Below are 20,881 nucleotides of genomic sequence, written 5' to 3'. Positions count from 1 at the left end.
AGTGGGGGAACAGACCTGCCTGTTTATAATACAAGGAAGTGGCTATTTTGGTTTCTTTTGATGGCAAGCACTTTGCAGAGACTTGAGCTATGTGTGTGCAAGGCTAAAACCGCCAATCAAAAATACCTTTTAAAAAGTCATTTCCCTGGAGGAGAAAAGCGCATATCATTGGGGGTTATCATCACCCCCAATATAACAAAAACAAATTAGTTTTCATGTTTTGACTGTGTTTATGATTAAATATTACAGTCCAGGACATTTACCAATTCAGATGAATTCCATACATTTGCATTTTAGTCTGCAAAAGACTCCTGATTATGCAGCAATTAAAGCAAAGAGTTGGTAAGTTTTCTAAAAAAAAAAAAAAGAAAGAAAATGATTTCTCTAGTTTTAGTAACATTCTTTTTCTTTCCATTCATAACTAATTTCAGAGAGTTGATGTTTATTGTCAAAATTGCCATTTTTATAAATAAAATATATAAAGCCACAAAGATATACTCTCTCTCTCTCTCTTTCACAGTTGCAGCATATCTTCTTAGTGGAGAAGAATCAGTTCACATGACATAGTGGTACCTTACCACCACAGAAACTGGAGTAGCATTGACTGTTTTCTGTCCCTCTCTCCTTTCCTCCACTGGATTCTAAAAACCTCATTTTGCATTAAGTATTACCTGATAGCTGTCTTGCAAAGGTGTTTAGTTGAAGTGAACATCAGGAAAAGCTTCACTTTATGGCTTTGGAAGTGTTCTTTTTCTAGAAATGAGAGCGTAGTTTCAGCACTGAAAGCAACTGAGGGGTTAATCTTGGACTTGGCTGGGAGTCAGTTAAACTTTTTTTCTGGCTCTGTTCTGGGTTTCCCCTTGAAGGGATTTCCCTCCGCCTCTGTGCCTCAGCAACAAGATCCTTTATAAAGAGCAGACTTTCTATTTTATTCCGGTCTGAGCCTCACTGGCTTTTGGAGGTCAGAACTCTTCCCAGGCTCTTTCAGGTGGGACAGAAAGGACAGTTTGGAAGTTATTATTTTCTTATCACAGCAGCAACTTAAAATGCCTGGGAAAATGGTCGCGGTCTTTGGCGTCTCAAACTTACTTTGGATGATGTTTGCAGCGTGTAAGTTCTCCTCTTTGATCTGTTTCAAATGCTTACAATTCCATTTTAGCCCTGATTTTCACTTCAGTCACTTTTGCTAGGGTAGGGAAGAAATGCACTCGGATTTTTAAATAGTGGGCAAACAATTTAGCTTCATATCTGATCTCTCCTGAGAATTGCTATGTGCCATTGTGCTGTGATAGAACTTCAAATTGATGCTTTTTGGATAACTTTGTTCAAATGTTAAAAAGAGTAATTGGATTCATTCTCTGGTAAGGTCTATATCTTTCATTTTCTGTACTTGGCAATGAGATCAAACTTGGCAAGTAACAAAAACAGCACTGAGAAATGGGCATCAAAGTAGAAAAGTTGGTCCTTCTCAGTGAAGATGCTTCCAACACTCCAGGGCTTTGCAGTCAGTACAAAACAGTTTAGAAAGAAGATCTGTCAGCTCATATTTTGGAAATTATACTAGAACAGAGAAGAGAGTGTGAGATACTAAACAAACCTGTCAAAAGTTTGCTTTCTCTTTTTTTGCCTTCACAGCTCAAGCTTTTGAAATTGAGATCTTCCCTGAAGACCAGATTTTTGCTCAGATTGGTGGCTCTGTTTCACTGATATGCAGCACGACAGGATGCGAGTCTCCGTCATTCTCTTGGAGAACCCAGATAGACAGTCCGCTAAACGGGAAGGTGAAAAATGAGGGGAGCAAGTCCACGCTGACCATGAACCCTGTCAGTTTTGAGAATGAACACTCATATCTGTGCACAGCTACCTGTGGTGCTGAGAAGCTGGAGAAAGGGATCCAGGTGGAGATCTACTGTGAGTACTTTAGAGTAGACTCGACTTTCTCTCAATTTTGCTGGAAAATAAGTTCCTGTAAAAGGGTATTTTGCAACAATTTTATAAGGAATGTTCATGTTCAGATTCTTGCACAAACTACATCAAGGAAGGTAGAGCTAGCTGAGTGGAGCTCTAGACCAGGAAACCAAATCTTGACTTTTCTTTTCAACTCTTTCCCCTAAATGCTGATCATCTGTGAGAATCAGCTTCTCTGGGCTTCAGTTTTCTTGCAATAAAATTCAGGTCTGTAAGATTCTTTGTATTTTATATTTTTTTAAAAATGCAATTTGAGTAAATGCATGTTTACTCGGCCATGTGTATAAAAGATTTATGAATTCCATCCTTCAGGGATTTTCCACTTATTTCTTCTTACACAAGTTGGTGCTTAAAATAGCTGAAAAGTTAAGTAGATGTTCCATAATTTAGCAATAGACTTTTCTAACCAAGTTGTCCCCTTAAACATAACAAAGCTGCCTACAAACATAAGAAAGCTGCCTACAAACATTTCACTAGCTTGACTTTGGGACAGATAAATTGTGGAAGCTTTTATTTTTGTTTAGTGTCATTAAGCCTTAATGCTCAACTGCTCAACCTCAAGTTAATTGTCTGAAGAGTTAGATTTGCCTCCTGAATGTGAATGAATACCCCTTGTTTAACAACCTTCCAGAATGTATTCCAGTCAGTTCTAAATCCAGCGAATAAATCTAGCAAAAGGGTTAGGCAATGAACCTGAAGTAATTCACTGGCCTGTGGTAATTGATGACTACTGAGTCCAAGAAAACAAAACCCAAAAATGGAGTCCTTATGGTTAACTCTTCATAAAGAGCTCATTTGATTATCTACCACTATATCGGGTCTCCTCTGCTGTAATGGAGTCCAACTTCACCCAGGAACCTTAATTGTGTCTCCAACAATCCCCATAGGTGGCCATTGCATCTGAAGAAACTGTGGCTGGCCGGCTGCTTTCAATTATGCTGATTGTATGTGCATAGTTTATGTCTGAACAGCCTACTGAGCCCCTTAAACAGTCCCCTTATATAAATACAGAGAAAAGAAGTAAGTTCTTAAATTACCTAACAGCAAACTGTTTGGACTATAGACGTGTTTGTTAGTTCCAGAACATGACAGGCAGAAGTTACTAGTGGAAAATAGAAAAACAGTGTTTTTCACACTGCAAAGCATTTTCAATTCCTTTGATTTTGCTCATAAATACCAAATAGCTGAAGATTTAAAACAAATGAAGACCCTTCTGGCTTTAATTATCTTGCCTGAGATTTTTTTCTTCAAAACGTCTGTCTCTTATAATATTAACTGTCCTGTCTCCATCCCACATTCAAATGTGATAGTGCTTAACAGTTGGGAACTTTGTGTTCTGATTTCATGGAATCTTGAGTCCAGTCAATTTGCTTCAATAATAAAGGTTGGTAATGAAAAGGTAACTCTTGCAAAGGAGGCCATAGCAAACTGGAATAGTGTGTTTCCTTGACACTAAATGGCTCAAGTGGAATACTATTTCAGACTGTGAGTTAGGTATTTCAGGAGCCAAATCTGCCTTTCAGAGTTTAAAGATTGCGCACATGTATCTTTCTAGTGGATGAATTCCTGTCAGAAGCACCATTGTCAGAAGTCAACTATTTAAAGTGGTTCTTTTCACTTACCCTATCTTGCCCATGAACTGTCCTTTGCAATGGTATTCTAAGCCTCAAATTCCTTGCCTGTAAAATGGAAATATATCTTCTCTGTCTAAAATAAGAGAATGTGATATAACATAATATAAATCTGTAGTAGCAATGTAGAATAATAGAAATCCTGGGTTTAAATCTCAACCTTATCTTTTACCCAGCTGTATGACCTTAGGAAAGTTATACAAGCATACCATCTGTGTTTTTCTATCTGTGAAATGTGGTTTCTGTGTTTTAGGATCATTGTGAGGATAAAATAAGCTCATTTGTGTTCATAAATAGCATAAAGGACTAGCACATATAAATTCAAGAAAAATGAATTTCTCTTCTCCTACAATAAAACACCCTGGGGCCTCCTTTGTGGCCTAGGGAATAAGTCTCAGTGCTGCCACCACTAAGGCCCACTGTGACAGCCTGAGTTTGCTCCCCAGACAGGGAGCTGACCCACACCTTGCAGCAGACCTCTCCTGACCTGTTTGCTGCTTTCCTCAGCAGTTTATTTCAGTAGATCTGCATGTTCTGCTCTCCATTCTGTCTCTGGTGAATCCCCTTGCCACCCCCCACCTCTGGCCTATACCCCAATTCTTTGATGAAAAAATAAGTAAAATCTTAAAAAAAAAAAATGCAACCCTTAGTAAATGCAAGTTTAAAACTGAAGAGCTTTCTAAAAAGTGACTCCAGTTGTTGAAGCCCCCTTAAACCACAAACTGTTATATAAACAATTAGTCATAATAACTCTGTATTGATTTTTAAAAAATCAGTTTGCATTGCTTTAACAAACTTTATATAAAATGAACAAAAACCCCACTCACATGTATTCATTTGATCTTTACAGCTTTCTCCAAGGACCCAGAGATCCACTTGAGTGGACCTCTGGAGTTTGAGAAGCCAATCACAGTCACGTGTCTGGTTCCTGATGTTTACCCTTTTGACAGACTGGAGATAGATTTACTTAAAGGTGACCAACTCATGAAGAATCAGGAATTTCTGGAGGGTATGCACACAAAGTCCCTGGAAACCAAGAGTTTGGAGGTAACCTTTACTCCTGTCAATGAGGATGTTGGAAAGGCCCTTGTTTGCCAAGCTAAATTACACATTAATGAACTTGATGATAAATCCAAAAGAAGGGAGACTACCCAAAACCTGCAAGTCTACAGTAAGTATTTGTGGTCAAGAGCTCTGTATGAATCCAGCAATAAACTTAAGAGCAAAGTCAAGAAGAAACTTATTTGTAGTTTCTTTCTTTACCATTTTTATTCACTGAGAACATAATGTTTTCCAACAGCATAATTCAGTTAAAAGAGCCCATGGGGATCAAGAATGGTGAGGGGGAGGGAAGTGTGCTGCACTGTGGTGATGGTACATAGGTGATTTGGTGATGGGAAGCCCACAGGGATTATAACTAAGATAGAAAAAGGCACAAACTGATATAAAAATAAACTATTGTATTATTAAAAAAAAAAAAAGAGCCCCATGGAACTTAAGGTTCCACGAATTGTAAACTTGGACCACTTCTCTATTTCCTATCTATTAAAAACAATATCAACTAGTTGGATAATAGGAATTGAGTTCAAATGATAAATGTTTTTAATTAAGTTTTATAAACTCTTAGGCCTTCAAATATCAAAGCATAGAGATTTTACAAGGTAGCACCTACTCTGTATGGGCGTATGCACATGCATGTGCTCACCTGTACATGTACATTGGGGAGGAAATGAGGTTTGATTGTCTTCGTGTTCCTTGATACTTCTGGGGAATTGGAGACTTCTACAGTCTCAGAATCACATAGATGTAGACTCACTGTGCTGTGTTCTAGTCTAAAATGTGTTCTAGACATCGTATTTAAATGGCGTATTGTCTACTATTGCATACTTAGTTAAAAGACAAGGAAATGGAAAGGTCTTCATCAGTATTTTCAAAGGAACAGTCAAGATGAGGAATATTTTTCCTAGAGAATATAAAGCTTGGAAAATAGCTGTAAGTATTTGAAAGACAGGCATGTGACTAAGCCTGAATCATTGAATAATTGAATAATGACCAATATGTCATCAATGTCCATCATTGAATAATGACCAGTATGTCATTAATTGATTTATTTTGTAACAGCGAAGGATTGAATAATGACCAATATGTAAAAGTTGCTTACAAAGAGAATATTTCAGCTCAATGAGAAACAAACTTTCTAATAATTACAGCTGTGCAAAAATCAAATGGACTGTTTTTAAGGCAGTGGGTAGATTACCTAGCTCCACGGGTTGAAGCTGACTTAGATCTACTTGGCAAGGATGTGGAGATGGGAGATTATTTAAGAGATTGAACCACATTGCTCTGAGGGTCTCAATTCAGAGAAAATTTTTTGGACTAGTTTGGCGGAGTGAATTTGTCAAGTTTGTGAAAACATGTAAAGATAGATAGGTGATGCTTAGCAATTACTAATACCATGCCCTTTCAGTTTCACCCAAGAACACAGTTGTATCTGTGAATCCCTCCACAAGGCTGCAAGAAGGTGGTTCTGTAACAATGACATGTTCCAGCGAAGGTCTGCCAGCTCCACAGATTATCTGGAGAAAGAAATTAGATGATGGAAATGTACAACTCCTTTCTGAGAATGCAACTCTCACTTTAATTGCTATGAGGATGGAAGATTCTGGAATTTATATGTGTGAAGGAGTTAATCTGGTTGGAAGAGACAAAAAAGAGGTGGAATTAATCGTTCAAGGTAAGCAAACTGTAAAAAAGAAATGAAAAAGTTGTTGATATTTGCTCAATAATATGAAAGCTTCAATGTCAAAGTTGCTTCCTTAAGATTCATTAATGACCCCTCTGATTGTCATGTACTTAAGCACAATTCTGTGTTCATCTTCCACATCCTGGGAGTCTTTCCTCTTAGTTTCCCTGGCTTTCCTTTTCTGACTCTTCCATCTCTCATCATTCCTTCACTCCTCACTTCTCTCTTCCTTCTGCCTGTAAAGTCATTCCTAGTAATCCTTACCAGGTCCTCTTCTCTTACTCTAGATTTTCAAGATTTGACTGCTATAATGTTGTTTACTCTGAAATTCTTATACCCATTACATATCACCAAATCCTGTCAGTTCTATCTCAAAAATATGATCTTTTAGCACACGTCCTCTTTTTTAACCAGCCTTATTGCCATTACATCTTCATTTGTCAGTTGGATTCTTGCAGTAACAATATTCATTGAAAACAACTGTTTTCTAGACACTTTATATGTGTTGATTGTACTTTTCAACAAATAACTAAAGAAAAAATATTTTATATCCATTTCACAGATAAGAGAATAGTGTTTCACAGAAACTAACACTGGCTATGAGTCATTGTATACCAAATATTTGCAGGGAATTCTACTTTCCACTTTATGTATATGACATTTTGTGATGTGAATAAAAACTTAGACTCAGTCTAGTCTATCATTTGCCTAGACTCAAATAGTTCATTAGTTTATTTACTGTGATTTTAACACAGGCCCATTTCAATCCAAAAATGCATGACTTTTCAACTGCAGTTTAGTGTCTTTTACAATGATCACCCTGCTGTCCCTCTCCCCCAAGATAACCCTGTGCACTACCACAAGAGTTATCTACTTTACACAAAACAGGCACTCTTTCATTACCTCAACCGAACCCTAATTCCGTGTAATTAAAATTCACATTTCTGATAGTAGTTTTATAAAACTCCTCACACATTCTGGTCAGAAACCACCTTTGCAAGTGTCTTTGGTGGCCTTGTGCCTCTGTTAACACTTCTTCCTGACAGGAAAACCTATTCCTTCCTTCACCTGACAAACTTTTCACCATTTTTCATAGCCACGTTTAAGTCACTCACCCAATTCAGATAATGTCATGCAAAGCTGGGCATTCCTTCCTCTGTGAATGTTTAAAACTTCTTAATAAATGAATATGTATTTTTGTTCATTTTAGTACATGTTAAGAATCATTACCCAAAAATTCATTCATTATGCTTGGCACTGGGGCTATGGACATAAAAGTTATAGCAACTACCCTGGAAGAGCTTATAATCTTGCGTGCCTCCTACATAGTATTACTCAGTAAATGTTGGATGAATTTACATAAACATATACAACACAAACTTTTAAAATATGAAAACTTGAAGCTTTAGTTGAATGGTTAGAAAAAGGAAATTCGAACTCATTTGCCATAGATTAACTCAATTGGGTATTAGGTTAGCATTCTTGAGAAAACTTTCTATTACATAATAAAAAAAAAATGTGAAGTTAATCATCTATCCTAGAATAACTCCACCCTATGATAAGCTGTATCCCATTTCCCTGTATAAAGGAAATATATTCTGGGTTTTGAGAAGGTTACTCTGAATTTTATATCACAGGATACTAATAACTGTAAGTACTGAATAGAGAACTGGACTTTCAAAGGACTTATCTGTGGCCACAGTTACTCTCAAAGAGTCACATTTTCAAAAGGAAATTCAGTGGGTGACCTGGGAAATGGTACCTAATCTAATAACATTATCAGTTTTCTGAGGAAATTTGAGGACTGCATTCTTTGGAAGTCACTATGATGTCACAATTAAACAACCCAACTAGAAAAACTGCTTTTCCAGGCACAGAAAAGAATCCAGAAAATGTACTCTTCAGGTTATATCATTATAACCTAATTCTTTTTTTTCCCTATCGTCAACCTTCTATTTACAAGGATGATTTTAGTTGATTTTTCTGTGACATCTCAGCGAGCACTTTCAGAGCTTCCCAGCTTCTCCTGGTTTCTTCAGGGAAATGGATTTGAGATTTGGAATTCCCTTTCTCTTCAGACAGTAGTTACCTCAAAACAGTCTGTGTGTCAGGCAGGCATAGCACTGGCTGTCAAAGAATGCTGGACACTTAGGAGTTTGCCCTCAAATCTCAGCTTTCTGCCCCTGAGTTAATGGTTAAGTTCTTTCCTACCACATCAACAAACATTAGCAACAGCTTATGTATCCCTTAATACTTCGATTTTAACTTTGCTTTCAGTATGATTCTGTGTAACCTTCAGTGGTATAACTTTCATTATTGATACAGAATCTCTTAAGTGCTGGGCTAGTAGGATGGTGTGTCTCATTAGAAGACATCTTTTTGTAGCTTTTTTCAGTATCTCTCTGAGACTGGATCTCCACATGAGGATGACTTGATTTAGCTGTTTAAGTAACTGAAAAGTTAGAATCTTAAAACAGGCCTGTTTGACGTCAAGCCCCAATTTTGTCACTTGCAAGTTTGATAAAGTTATTTAGCATTTCTGAGCCTAATTTCCTCAAGAAGAAAAAGGAGGAGGAGGAGGAGAACAGGAAGAAGCAGAAGAATATGGAAATGGAGAATTAATAGTACCAGTGCATTAAATGACATGATATATATCAAGCAGCTCACACAATGCTTGACACCTTCGAACCTCTTAGATTATTTGAGCAGTTATTCACTATTATAAGGATTTGATAAACTACATTTGATCTGAGATTGAATTATTGTTATGAAAAGATGCCAATCTCTGTCTCGACAAATTTTTATCTGTATTCATTTTGTTCAATGAATGAATCAACAGCCTATTGTGAGTCATTCTTAACTTAAAAGATGGAGTTTCCTTCTTGATGGTCCCAAGGTGACAAGAGGTAATTTCTTCTTGCCACACATGTTAACTGCAAGGAGGTCAGGAAAGAAAAAAAAAATCTTTTATTGGAGTGTGGTGAAAGAAGAAAAGAATCTTACCTGGTTTTTATCTCATTCTTTTTCCTCCAGAGAAACCATTTGCTATCGAGATCTCCCCAAGACATAAGGTTGCTGCTCAGATTGGAGATTCCCTCGTGTTGACATGTAATGTCTCAGGCTGTGAGTCTCCGACGTTCTCTTGGAGAACCCAGATAGACAGTCCTCTGAGTGGGGAAGCCAGGAGTGAGGGAACCAAGTCAACGCTGACCCTGAATCCTATCAGTTTTGAGAATGAACATTCTTACCTGTGCACCGTGACATGTGGGAATAAGAAGCTGGAAAGGGGAATCCAGGTGGTACCTTACTGTAAGTTGTATTCAGAATTGTTTACTGCTCCCCATCCCCCAACTTTACTGGAAGAAGCAGAAAATTAGTCTGTGATATACAGCGCAATTCATAGGGTTAGAAAGGGATTTTAGCAGTGTGAAAAGTTCTTCAAACTCAGCATCAGAATTTTTGAGGCAACTTAATTCATTAAGTGTCCATTAATATGTACACAGCGTGCATGGCCAGTAGTTTGTGTCTTACCAATACTCCTTAATCATGCTCTTGGACATGTTGCAGGCTCCTTGCTCCCCACTGCTCTGTGTGCTATGCAGGGTGTATAGAGGTGATGGTAGGCAAAGAGCAGGAGGTCAGCCTCCAGTCAGGTAACTGGGTGGGGGGGAAGGTGATTGTTGTGCAATTATTCCAAATTGAGGAGGCACTTGATACTTGAGTCTATTGTTTTGGAAACACATTTGGAAAAACTGATCTGCTGTGTGTGGAAAATGATCTGTAGGGGATAGCAGGAGAAAGTCAAATATGAAGACAGGGAGTGACTTTGGTTAGAAGGCATGGTGAGAGGCAGCCCAGGTGAGAAGCAGATCCAGGAGAGAGCACTTGCTAGCTCAGCATATTGATTTGCAATGAATGCAAACGCCCACTTTTACTTTCAGTCCTTTTTAACTTAATAACAATCCTTTAAAACGCCAATGTCTCTAATTTGGCATTGCTGGAGTTCCTCAGTTTATAATGAATGAGGATCAAAATATGCAAGGAGATCACAATGTTATTTGAGAGTGTTTCTGCTTTGTTTTATTCAGCAAATTCAAGAGAACTACTGTAGAGCTTTTTCTACCAGAAAAACCTGCCCAAACTTGTGTTAGCCCTGAGGAGTTTGTTCAGAATAGAGTATGTTTGTAAAGGGATCCGAATCTCTCAAAAGAGGGGTAAATTTTACTGAGTTATCATATTACCCAGAGTGCAGGATTGCTGATGTAAGCACATTCTCAGTAGAAATGAGAACCAGCAGGGGAGTCTTGTTGCAATATGAAAATTTAGAGAATGTATGACTTCAATGACATTTTGCTAAGCAGTAAGTTTTTAAGCATTGCTCTTGCACCTGATAACTCTACCTTAGTCTAATTTTTATTGCTTTGCACTCCATGTGCTACTTAGAATCTAAATTTTTTATAGCTTTTCAAAACCACAAGTTTTAGCTGAGAAATAGTTAAGGTTTGCTGGCAAAACTTGGCTATTGGAAATTAAAATGTCTAAATTGAGAATGGCCCTGTGGAATTCCTTGATAGGGAGGCCGCAAACTCTGCAAAACCAAGCCTGGGTTCTGAGTTCAGAGAAATGCAAGTTCTAATCTCAGCTCAGTAACTTATTTGATAGGAGGCCTAGTGCAAATCTCAGTCTCTATAAACTTTACAAGTTTTCCTAGCATTAAAATGCATTTTCTATGTTTTTCCAGCTGTAAAATATATTAAATGACACCCATTTTTTATTATTATTTTATTTATTTTTTTTAAAGATTTATTTATTTATTCGTACAGAACTGGGGTACAAGCCAGAGAAGCAGAGGGTGAGAGGATTCACCAGAGACAGAGTGGAGTGCAGAACAGGCAGATCTACGAAGTACACTGCTGAGGGGAGCAGCGGGAGGGTCATGAGAGGTCTACCGCGCCATGTGGTCTCCTCTGGGGCAGGCGGGGATCGAACTCATGCAGAAGTGGCTTAAGCTTCTTTGTGCTTTAACCTGCTGCGCTACCAGGGAGGGCCAAATGACACCCATTTTATCCAGCCGTTTTTAAGACTGTGATAATGAATATTAAGAGGCTGGTCTATATTAAATATTTAATACATTATAGAAGATATTTAAACGTTAAAATATGTAGTTGCTAATAAGACCATGCCTGACATAACAATCACTAAGATTGTATCATAAATAAGAAAAAATAAGTCTTTTTTACTTGACAAGTGATTTTTCCCCCCAGCATTTATTTATTTTTTATTTATTGAAGTTATTTTGCTTGACAACACCATATATGGTCCAGAGGTAACATACATATATGTTACCACACCACACCTGTCACTGTTACCCAGAGTCCTCCACCATCGATCATTAGGTCCTCTTTCCATTTTATTATATTTAATACCATAATTATAATATATATGTATACATATATAATACCATAAAGTTTTCTATATATTTGTGATCATTCTATTACAGGTGAGTTAAAACTGTCATTTTGAGACCTTTGCATTTACTAAAAAATAGTCCTATTGTCTCATCAAATAACACTTGTGAACACCATTTTTGCTTGGCATTTGCAGCATTCCGTAAAGATCCAGAAGTTGAGATGAGCAGCCCAGTAGTGAATGGAAACCCGGTCACTGTAAGCTGCGTCATTCCAGACGTATATCCATCTGACCGGGTGGAGATTGAATTACTGAAGGGTGACAATATTATGAAGCATCAAAACTTTTTGGAGGTGGTCAAGAAGAAATCTCTGGAGAACAGGAGTTTGGAAATAACCTTCATCCCAACCTCTGAAGATAATGGAAAAGCTCTTGTTTGTAGGGCTAAGTTAAGTATTGAGATGGAATTTGAACCCAAACAGAGGCAGAGTTCACAGACATTTTATGTTAACGGTGAGTACATATGTGAATGCTATACAGTTTACATGAATTTCTTTATTGTGGTTGCTGGACAAGAGTTAGCATGAGGTTAACAGTTAAAACATTTGTGAAAAAAAAACCCCGAAATTTCAGAAAATGGTAACTACAGCAAACTATTCCCAATAGTTAAAACAACTGTTTGTTTGCTGATGAGTCTACGAACTGGTGATTTGGAAAGGTGGGTGGCTGACCTGCTTAGTATGGTATCAGATGAGCTCACTCATGCATTCTCAGTTAGTTGGCAGGTCTGTGGGATGGCTGGTCCTACCATCCTTTTCTGGGGTGTCGGGATCTCCCTTTCTCCAGGCAGTGTCTGAGCCTCAGAGGAAGTAGCTTAGGCTTAATCACCAGACTATACTGTTTCACAAGTATAGTAGTGAAAGAAGCCTCTTAAATCCCGGTTTGGAATGCCTCGTGCTCCTTCCACGGAATACTGGTTGAAGTGAGTTACAAGGAGTGTGAGCTTCAAGGAGTGTGGAAAGAGACTCCATCCTTATATAGGAGATGCGAGTAATTCATAATGATGCTTAATGTGCTATAAATGTCATTACACAATTATCTATGATTACCCATCCTTGGGTTGTAAGAATGATTCTACAGAATTACTTCCATTAGAAAATATCTATAATGTACCCCTACTTGGCCATCTCATTCTGTATCTGCTAAAGTAAATGGGGACAGAAACCACCTTCGGTATACAGTCATCAAAGTTTATTAACTGTTCTAACATGCTGAATCCATAGCCCAGTTGGGCAATACCATTAAAACTCTTTCGAATTCAGGGATGAAGGGGTCAAACTAACAAGTGTCCCCAACTTTTTAGTTTCTCCCAGGGTTCCAACCATCTTGGTCAGTCCCTCCCCCACTCTGGAGGAAGGTAGTTCTGTGAACATGACATGCTCTAGCAATGACCTTCCAGCTCCCAAAATCCAGTGGAGCCGACAGTTAAATAATGGGAATCTACAGCCTCTTTCTGAGAATACTACTTTCAGTTTAATATCTACAAGAATGGAAGATTCTGGTACTTATGTGTGTGAAGCAATGAACCAGGCTGGAGTAAGCAGAAAAGAAGTAGAATTGATTATCCAAGGTGAGCAGAGCATGATTAATTACTATTTGTCATTTTGGTCATGTTGCTGATTTGGAACAAAGTCCTCTTTAAATACAAGATTTTTAGTAAAAAGGTGTGTTGAGGGTTTTGAAGAGCTCATGATGTTTCCTATACCTGGAGAGATGCTAGAGTGGTACTTTCTCATGAGCCATTCCAAATCACTTAACCTGAAGTTCTTTTAGTTCAAGTGGAACACTGGCTCCACAACTATGTGAAGATTTCTTTACACTTAGGAGGAAATAATGATGGCAATGAAATAGGATGGGAAGAGCTATATACATATTTAGAAATTAAAACTGCCAGATCTAACAAATTTGCCAAAATGCCTGCTAGTATTTACTTAAAAATCTAAGAATGCATCCCCCCACCCTGGAAAATTCCAAGGTTACAAGTATCCATAACAGTGCCTTCTCGTTCATATGTTTATTGACATAGAATCCTAAGAGTGGACCAGGTTACCAGATCTAGGAAATGTACCATCCTGTGTACACACACACACATACACACATACACACTCCACTTTAGGAGGGAGAGCCAAGACTGAGAACAGTTATTCCTGGTTGACAGGATGATGTAAAACCATAAAGTAATCAATTTGGATTTACCCCCATACCTGCCTTTGGGCCTGTTACATCACTGGGGCTGTCATTTTTGCTCTTAGCCTTTGATGTTGTTTCTAGGAAGCTACTGGTGACTTTCTTGTTATCTCTATAATAATAATCCATTTTAAATGAAGATCCTTAAAGGAAGTCCATAAGATGGATGCCACAGTGCGGTAGCTGTGGTTGGGGAAAGACTCAACTCAAATCACAAAACTCATGGATGGAACAAGAATCTCACTCTTAATGATAATATGGCCTCTCTGCCCATAGGACATGCATCAATAGAGATGTTGTGTGTTAGATTTTTATCTCAGTGCCTGATAACTAGTAAATGGTATTGGTAAGCCATTTTTGAACAGCTTAGTTTCTTGGTCTGGGAGAGCCCAACTCAAAATTTAGAAGCCTGTACAGCAGCATAACAAGAAAATATGTTCTTTACCACACTGGAATCCTATAAATGTTTTTAAACACCTATTCTTTGGCTGGATTACATTAAGGGACATGAGAGAAATGAAGCATCTTCTTCCATTAAAAGCATGATCACTGAAACAACCCAGTAAATGCTTTACTTCTTTAATTATACCTCTAAACATTTAATGGGCATAGTAAGCATAAACAACTCCTTGACAGTTACTGGTAGTCATTAAATTAATAAGGAATTGGCTTATATATTTCACTCATCAGAGGCATCTTTTAAATTCTTTTTACAGTTGCTCCAAAAGACATCCAACTCACAGTTTTTCCTTCTGAGAGTGTTAAGGAAGGAGACACTGTCATTATCTCCTGCACCTGTCTAAATGTTCCCAAAACGTGGATTATCTTAAAGAAAAAGGCAGTGACAGGAGACACTGTGCTGAAGTCTACAGACGGTGCATACACCATCCACAAGGCCCAGTTGCAGGATGCCGGGGTGTATGAATGTGAATCTAAAAATGAGATTGGCTTGCAATTAAGGAGTCTAACACTTGATGTTAAAGGTTAGTTCATTTTTTTGTTTTTGTTTATTATTTATATTTTTATAAGACGCCAGAGTTGTAGATCATAAAGAATTTCTATAATTAGGTGTATGAGCTGGCAAATGAAATGAAATTCTATGGTCATAGGGGGTTGTTTCTTTATGTTTTCTAAAATAATCATGCACAGCTGCTCTATCCTTTAGAGTTTAGCCAGGAAGTTGAGATTAATGATTGGCGAGTATAGAATTCCCATTTGCTTTTTCAAAACTGACAATTCATCATTGGTCTCAGATGTCTCACGTATTTTAAGTGTTTAAACATATTTTCAAAACTTTTCCTTGGGGGTTATAAGGAAGCTAAAGAAATAGGATTAGCATATGGAGAAAGAAGGGTCTATTCAGACTCCTGTTCTTCCTGCCAGAAGTCACTCTTGGAACAAGGAGCGACTACATTATTGCTTACATTGACTCTTTTCAGTATAATAATCTGGAATGACAATCTTGATGCTGAACAGTATAAAAGAATCTCTAGATAATTTTCTCTTTAAAAACCCAAAACACATGGGACCACAGTGATGGCACATGGGTGAATTGGTAGTGGGAAGCTCACAGGGATTACAACTCAGATGAAAAAATGTACAAAATGAGAAAAGATATAAATAAATAAATAAATAAAATAGGGGCCTCCTTGGTGGCCTAAGAGTTAAGTCTTAGTGCTGTCATTGCTATGGCCTGAGTTGCTACCCGACCAGGGAGCTGACCCATATGGCACAGCAGACCACTCCTGTCTCACCCGCTGCTCCCCACAGCAGTGTATTCCAGTAGATCTGCCTGTCCGGCTCCCCACTCTATCTCTGATCAATCATCTCACTCCTGCACCTCTGGTCTGTACCCCAGTTCTTGTATGCAAAAATAAATCAATAAGTCTTTAAAAACCCAATCCCCTTGTCCATTCTATTCTATTCTGATGGAAGGAGAGGGAACAATGACCTCAGTAGAGAAACTTCAAGCCCTTTCTCATCTAAGCCCTATTATGTATGCACAGTAGGATCTGCTAATCTCACCAATGTGAGCAGAATATTTCAACCTTTAGGAATCAGTCTCCAACTCCTTACACACTAATGAACTTCCATTGTATATTTGAAGCCAAACTCAGAGTAGAAAGAACTAAAAACAAATGGTAACTCTTAGGAGCCTCTGGTATTTGGCTGTCAGAGTTAGCCAACAATGTAAAGAAAACCTGGAACTAGCTGAGAAAAGAATATTTTACTCATCTGGCTCAATTGCCTCAAGGTTCCAAATCTTACCATATTTTCTGCATTTATACTATCTCCTCAAAACACAAACATAGCAATATATCCATTCAGAAATGGTAAATGAGGAGGTTTTGCTGCATGTACAACTTTTATTCATCTGTCTAAAATCATTATTCTGATCAGAATTGATCTGGTCAATGAAATTACTCTGTTCAAAGAACAGAACACTTAACCTGTGTCGTGTCACTCCAAATGACACAGGGGTGTATGTAATCATTGCCTCCGTTGAGGTTCAGGATGATTCTAGACTGATATGTCAGTGATGAGTAGATTGAAAAACATTGTTTCTTTAATCATTGATGTCTCCAGGCCACAGTTAGTCATGCTTCACCCCAGGAAATTAAGTTTCTTACATTTTGGTAATTAATGACTTTTGTACTCAATGATTCTACTTAAAGACTTATCAAGGCTTCTCCATTTATAAATCTTTCTTGCACACTGTCTTTTCTAACTTTATTAAATTACTAACTTATGCAATTGTCATGTTTTACTTGTTATTTAAATGACCAGAAAGTTACTCTGACCTAGTCACTAATCTTGAAATTTAGTCCTCAGACAAAATATGGTTTAATATAAGTACACATAAATAGAAGCAAAAAATTGATACTTTTGGGGGCATTTTGAATGAAATTTCTTTTGCATTTAGCTTCATTTTTAATTTGTTTCATTCTGTTTTAGTTTGAATGTATACCAATGATAGAATAGTTGGAAGGCTTTCAGATTTTCATTGTTTCTACAACTAATAGAAAGTCACATTTGAAGATTGCCCTGGCTATCAACTGAGTAGCAAATTTGTGTTTCACCACAGATGCCTGTGGAAAAAACTGAAAGGCAGAAGATTATATTGATTATATTGGGAGAAAAGGAGAAAATAGTAGTAACAAAAATGCCACTATCATCAATATTAATGTCCATCTATAGTTAGAATAATGGTCAGCCAATTGAAAAACTACCCTTGAATTTTTTCTAGAAGGCAAAGTAGAAAAATGTGGCAATTGTCACTTTGCTTAGGGTAAAATTGTTTCAACTTCAATAACTTGAAAATTTTTATTCCCTGTAATCAGATTCTTTTCTATATGATTAACCTCCAGTGATTAGAAACCTCTAGAAAGAATGTAGTGATTGCCAAAGTGAGATCATTCATTTCTTCTGGGACTGAGACTAAATATACACCTCTTGAAGAATTTAATTCTTATGAGGATCTACAATGCTATACAAACATAAGAATAAAGCTGAATCTCCAGCAAATGCCATACTATCTCCGGCAGATGTTTTTAAAAGTTTAAAATGTTAAATAGTATTTTGACTCTCAGATAATTTTTATAGATAGGAAATACTAATTTTAAAGTTTTTTTATGCGATTACCTCCTGTTTCTATATTAAGTGGTGAAATATCATGAGGCAGAAATAACAGGATGTAAAGAGCAAAAAGTTTTCATATAAGAAAAAAATGAGGGACCTCCCTGGTGGCACAAGAGTTAAAGTGCAGCGCTGTGAAGCTGTCCACAGCCACTGCAGCACGAGTTGGATCCCTGGCCAAGGAGGTGACACACATGGCACAGCAGACCTTGCCTGTCTTGCCCACTGCCCCCCTCAGCAGTGTTTTTCAGTCAGTCCACCCGTTCTGTTCTCCACTCTGTCTTTGGTGAATCCTCTCCGCCCCCCCCCACCATACCTCTGGCCTGTACCCCAGTTCTTATATGCATAAATAAATATATTTTTTTAATGATTGCATGTCAATCCTAGTAGTGATCCAGGTGTACTAGCTATTCAGTAGTGGTAAGAAAATAGACACATGTCCTTAGAAACAAACATTTAATTCCAAGCTGTGATAAAAGCTATGACATGACCATGCAATGTTTACATAAAAATATATTAGGGTTCCTCGGGGCCCTCCCTGGTGGCGCAGCAGGTTAAAGCACTGCACTAAGAAGCTCAAGCCACTTCCGCATGAGTTCGATCCCCGCCTGCCCCGGGTGAGATCCACATGGCATGGCAGACCTCTCCTGACCCGCCCGCTGCTCCCCTCAGCAGTGTACTTCGTTGATCTGCCTGTTCTGCCCCCCACTCTGTCTCTGAAGAAGTCTTCCTCCACCCCGAGTCTCTGGGCCAGACAAGGCCTCTATGACATTAAAGCTGAGACATCATACTATCCAAGTAACTTGACTGTCAAGAGATAAACATATATTAAGATGTCTTACTTCAGAGATACCTGTATATTTCTAAAAGTTATCAGGAAGAATTCCTTTCCTTACTACTCTATACATGCTATATGATTATAATGGTTGTACTGTAGATGTTAAGAGGATTTTCTTGGGGAAATGTTTATGGTTTTTGATTCATGTGGTCATCAGACTCCTAGTTTGTTAGTAAATTTCTATTTCCCAAAGCAAGTTCTCCTTTCCATTCCTGCTCTTTGAAATGAGTCCTAAAAAGTTGCCCCTTCTTTCAATTCTACAACTAACCTGCATCAATTGAATCCAAGTTTGAGTAAGTCAATAACTATCATCTTTAGATTTATCATGAACATTGAAACTACCAGCTGCTAGTTTGGATAATCCAGAGAAATATGCATTCTTGGGTTCTTTTTTACTTCTCTTTGGAAAATTAGTTGTACTGTTAAACCATGTAACTTATTATTAAACAGTTTCTTTTTGTCCTAGACATTAATTGCATCTATTTTGTTATTTTCTAGGAAAGGAAAATAGCAGGAACTATTTTTCTCCTGAACTTCTAGTGCTCTATTGTGCCTCCTCCTTAATAATACCCGCCGTCGGGATGATTATTTACTTTGCAAGAAAAGCCAACATGAAAGGGTCCTACAGTCTCGTAGAAGCACAGAAATCAAAAGTGTAGCTCATGTCTGAAATGTTCACCCACAGACACTACTTATCAGTCAAAAATCCTTAATACTGCCCATCATTCCACAAAGAAGGCAAAAGCTCAGAGCCCAGATTTGCCTAATGTAATGGACTGCTAGCGAGAAACGGTTTCCTGTGCCTTTTGCAGTGAACAAGAAGCCAGAGGGAAACTTTCTGCCTGAAAAACAGGCATGGTCATGAAGGTGTGGTTATGGAGTGGCTCCTTAAAGTGTACATACAATAACACACTCTGTATATATGTAAAGTAAAATTATGCCATAGCAAGATTCATTGGAATAACATTACTCAGTAGATCTCTAAAGCAATTGGACAGTGTTGCTTGAACTGATATAACTTAATGCATTTTAGGAATATTTAACTTTAATATTGACTGGCAGCTGACTTTTGTCATCCTTTTAATATATTATTTTCTTAGCAAAATGTTATTTCTGTGACATTATTAATAACAGTTTCATGTTTTGTAAAGATGCCGGTGTTTTATATTTTTATAGTCAAATGATTAATCAAGAAGGCACTGGGTTTCAGGTACTAAACTCTTCAATCTCCAGTATAATGGTTGATTGAATTTCTCTGGATGGTACTGATACGGTACGGAGAAGTTTTATGAATTTTGTCATCAGTCTCTTGTGCAACTTTCCCAATGTTATCTAAAAATGAAGTTTCCTTTGATTTTCTTCTGTAAATGTTTAGTTTTTATGTATAGTAAAGTGATAAATTCTGGAATTGGAAGAGTTGTGTGTTTATTATTAAACTGCCTCTTTTAATCAAGTTGTAGATATTTATGAAATGCCAAGTTTTAAAAGTGAAGGGTTCAAACACAGAAGTAATAAGCAGATATTGAAATGTGATTCCCAGACTACTTTATCAGAATCACCCTAGGAATATGATAAAAATTCAAATTTCTTGTGTCACCCTAAATGGTTGAATAGAGATAATCTGGTTTCATAGCCTTGGAATATGTAAGTCTTTTTTTTAAAATTGTAACATACATGAAAGAATAAATGCAGATTAATATGGTATACACGAAATAAAGGTAAATGAACACCTGTCCGGGATCAAGAGATAGAACACTACTATTCATCAGAGGCTCTTAGATGCGATTCACTGTTTACAAATCTACTAAGTAGTAACCGATATCTTAAATTATATATCAACCATCCTCTTGCTTTCTTTGGAAGTTTTATACCCACATAGGTGTGCCTGAACAGAAGATTATTTTTGGGCTTGCCAGGTTTTAAGATTGACATAAACATAATCAAATAGTGTATTGGTCTTGTGATTTTATTCTGTCATTCAAAATTATGCTTTTTCATAATCCATCCATGTTGTATATAGCTAAATATTATTTATTTAGTATTTCATTATAAGGTTTTGACACTATTTGTCCTTTCTATTGTTGATGGGCATTTGGACAGTTTCCAGTTTTTTTCTATCATGTTATGTACAATGCTTCTAAAAACATTATTTTACCTGTTCCTGGACAATATCTGTAAGAATTGACCCACATGGCAATAATTATTTTGCTTCTATACACATTAATGGAACTGATCATTTATAGGTAAGATATATGTCCAAGATACCAGGAAAGCTAATCCATTTTCTGAAGAAACTGAAATACTTTATACCACCATCAGCAGTAAATAAGAATCCTCATTCATTAAACAGCTTACCAAATTTTGGCACTGCGTAACTTAAATATTCTTATCTTTTGGTACAGATGAGTT

The 20,881-nt window shown here is 37.3% G+C and overlaps 1 protein-coding gene across 1 annotated transcript; it reads left to right on the top strand.

Annotated features, from left to right (window-relative positions):
• Positions 1-958: 958 nt before the first annotated feature.
• VCAM1 (vascular cell adhesion molecule 1) lies at positions 959-19,873 on the top strand. Its single transcript, XM_004689732.2, has 9 exons — positions 959-1,110; positions 1,636-1,911; positions 4,450-4,770; positions 6,067-6,333; positions 9,376-9,651; positions 11,947-12,264; positions 13,115-13,381; positions 14,715-14,981; positions 18,971-19,873. The coding sequence occupies exons 1-9, from the start codon at positions 1,047-1,049 to the stop codon at positions 19,129-19,131; spliced, it is 2,217 nt and encodes a 738-aa protein (XP_004689789.1). The 5' UTR covers positions 959-1,046; the 3' UTR covers positions 19,132-19,873.
• Positions 19,874-20,881: the final 1,008 nt, after the last annotated feature.

The sequence above is a fragment of the Condylura cristata genome, unplaced genomic scaffold (genome assembly GCF_000260355.1).
Source record: "Condylura cristata isolate star-nosed mole 26May11 unplaced genomic scaffold, ConCri1.0 scaffold00026, whole genome shotgun sequence".
Lineage (NCBI taxonomy): Eukaryota > Metazoa > Chordata > Mammalia > Eulipotyphla > Talpidae > Condylura > Condylura cristata.
The sequence above is the reverse complement of the archived record's forward strand: the minus strand, read 5'-3'. Positions and strand labels throughout refer to the sequence as shown.

What these genes read in the sequence shown, in the direction of transcription:
- VCAM1 (XM_004689732.2), top strand. Translation starts at nt 1,047, where the DNA reads ATGCCTGGGAAAATGGTCGCGGTCTTTGGCGTCTCAAACTTACTTTGG. An exon ending in ACAGACATTTTATGTTAACG is followed by an intron (nt 12,265 to 13,114) that starts GTGAGTACATAT and finishes CCAACTTTTTAG; the next exon opens with TTTCTCCCAGGGTTCCAACC. An exon ending in AGTAGAATTGATTATCCAAG is followed by an intron (nt 13,382 to 14,714) that starts GTGAGCAGAGCA and finishes TTCTTTTTACAG; the next exon opens with TTGCTCCAAAAGACATCCAA.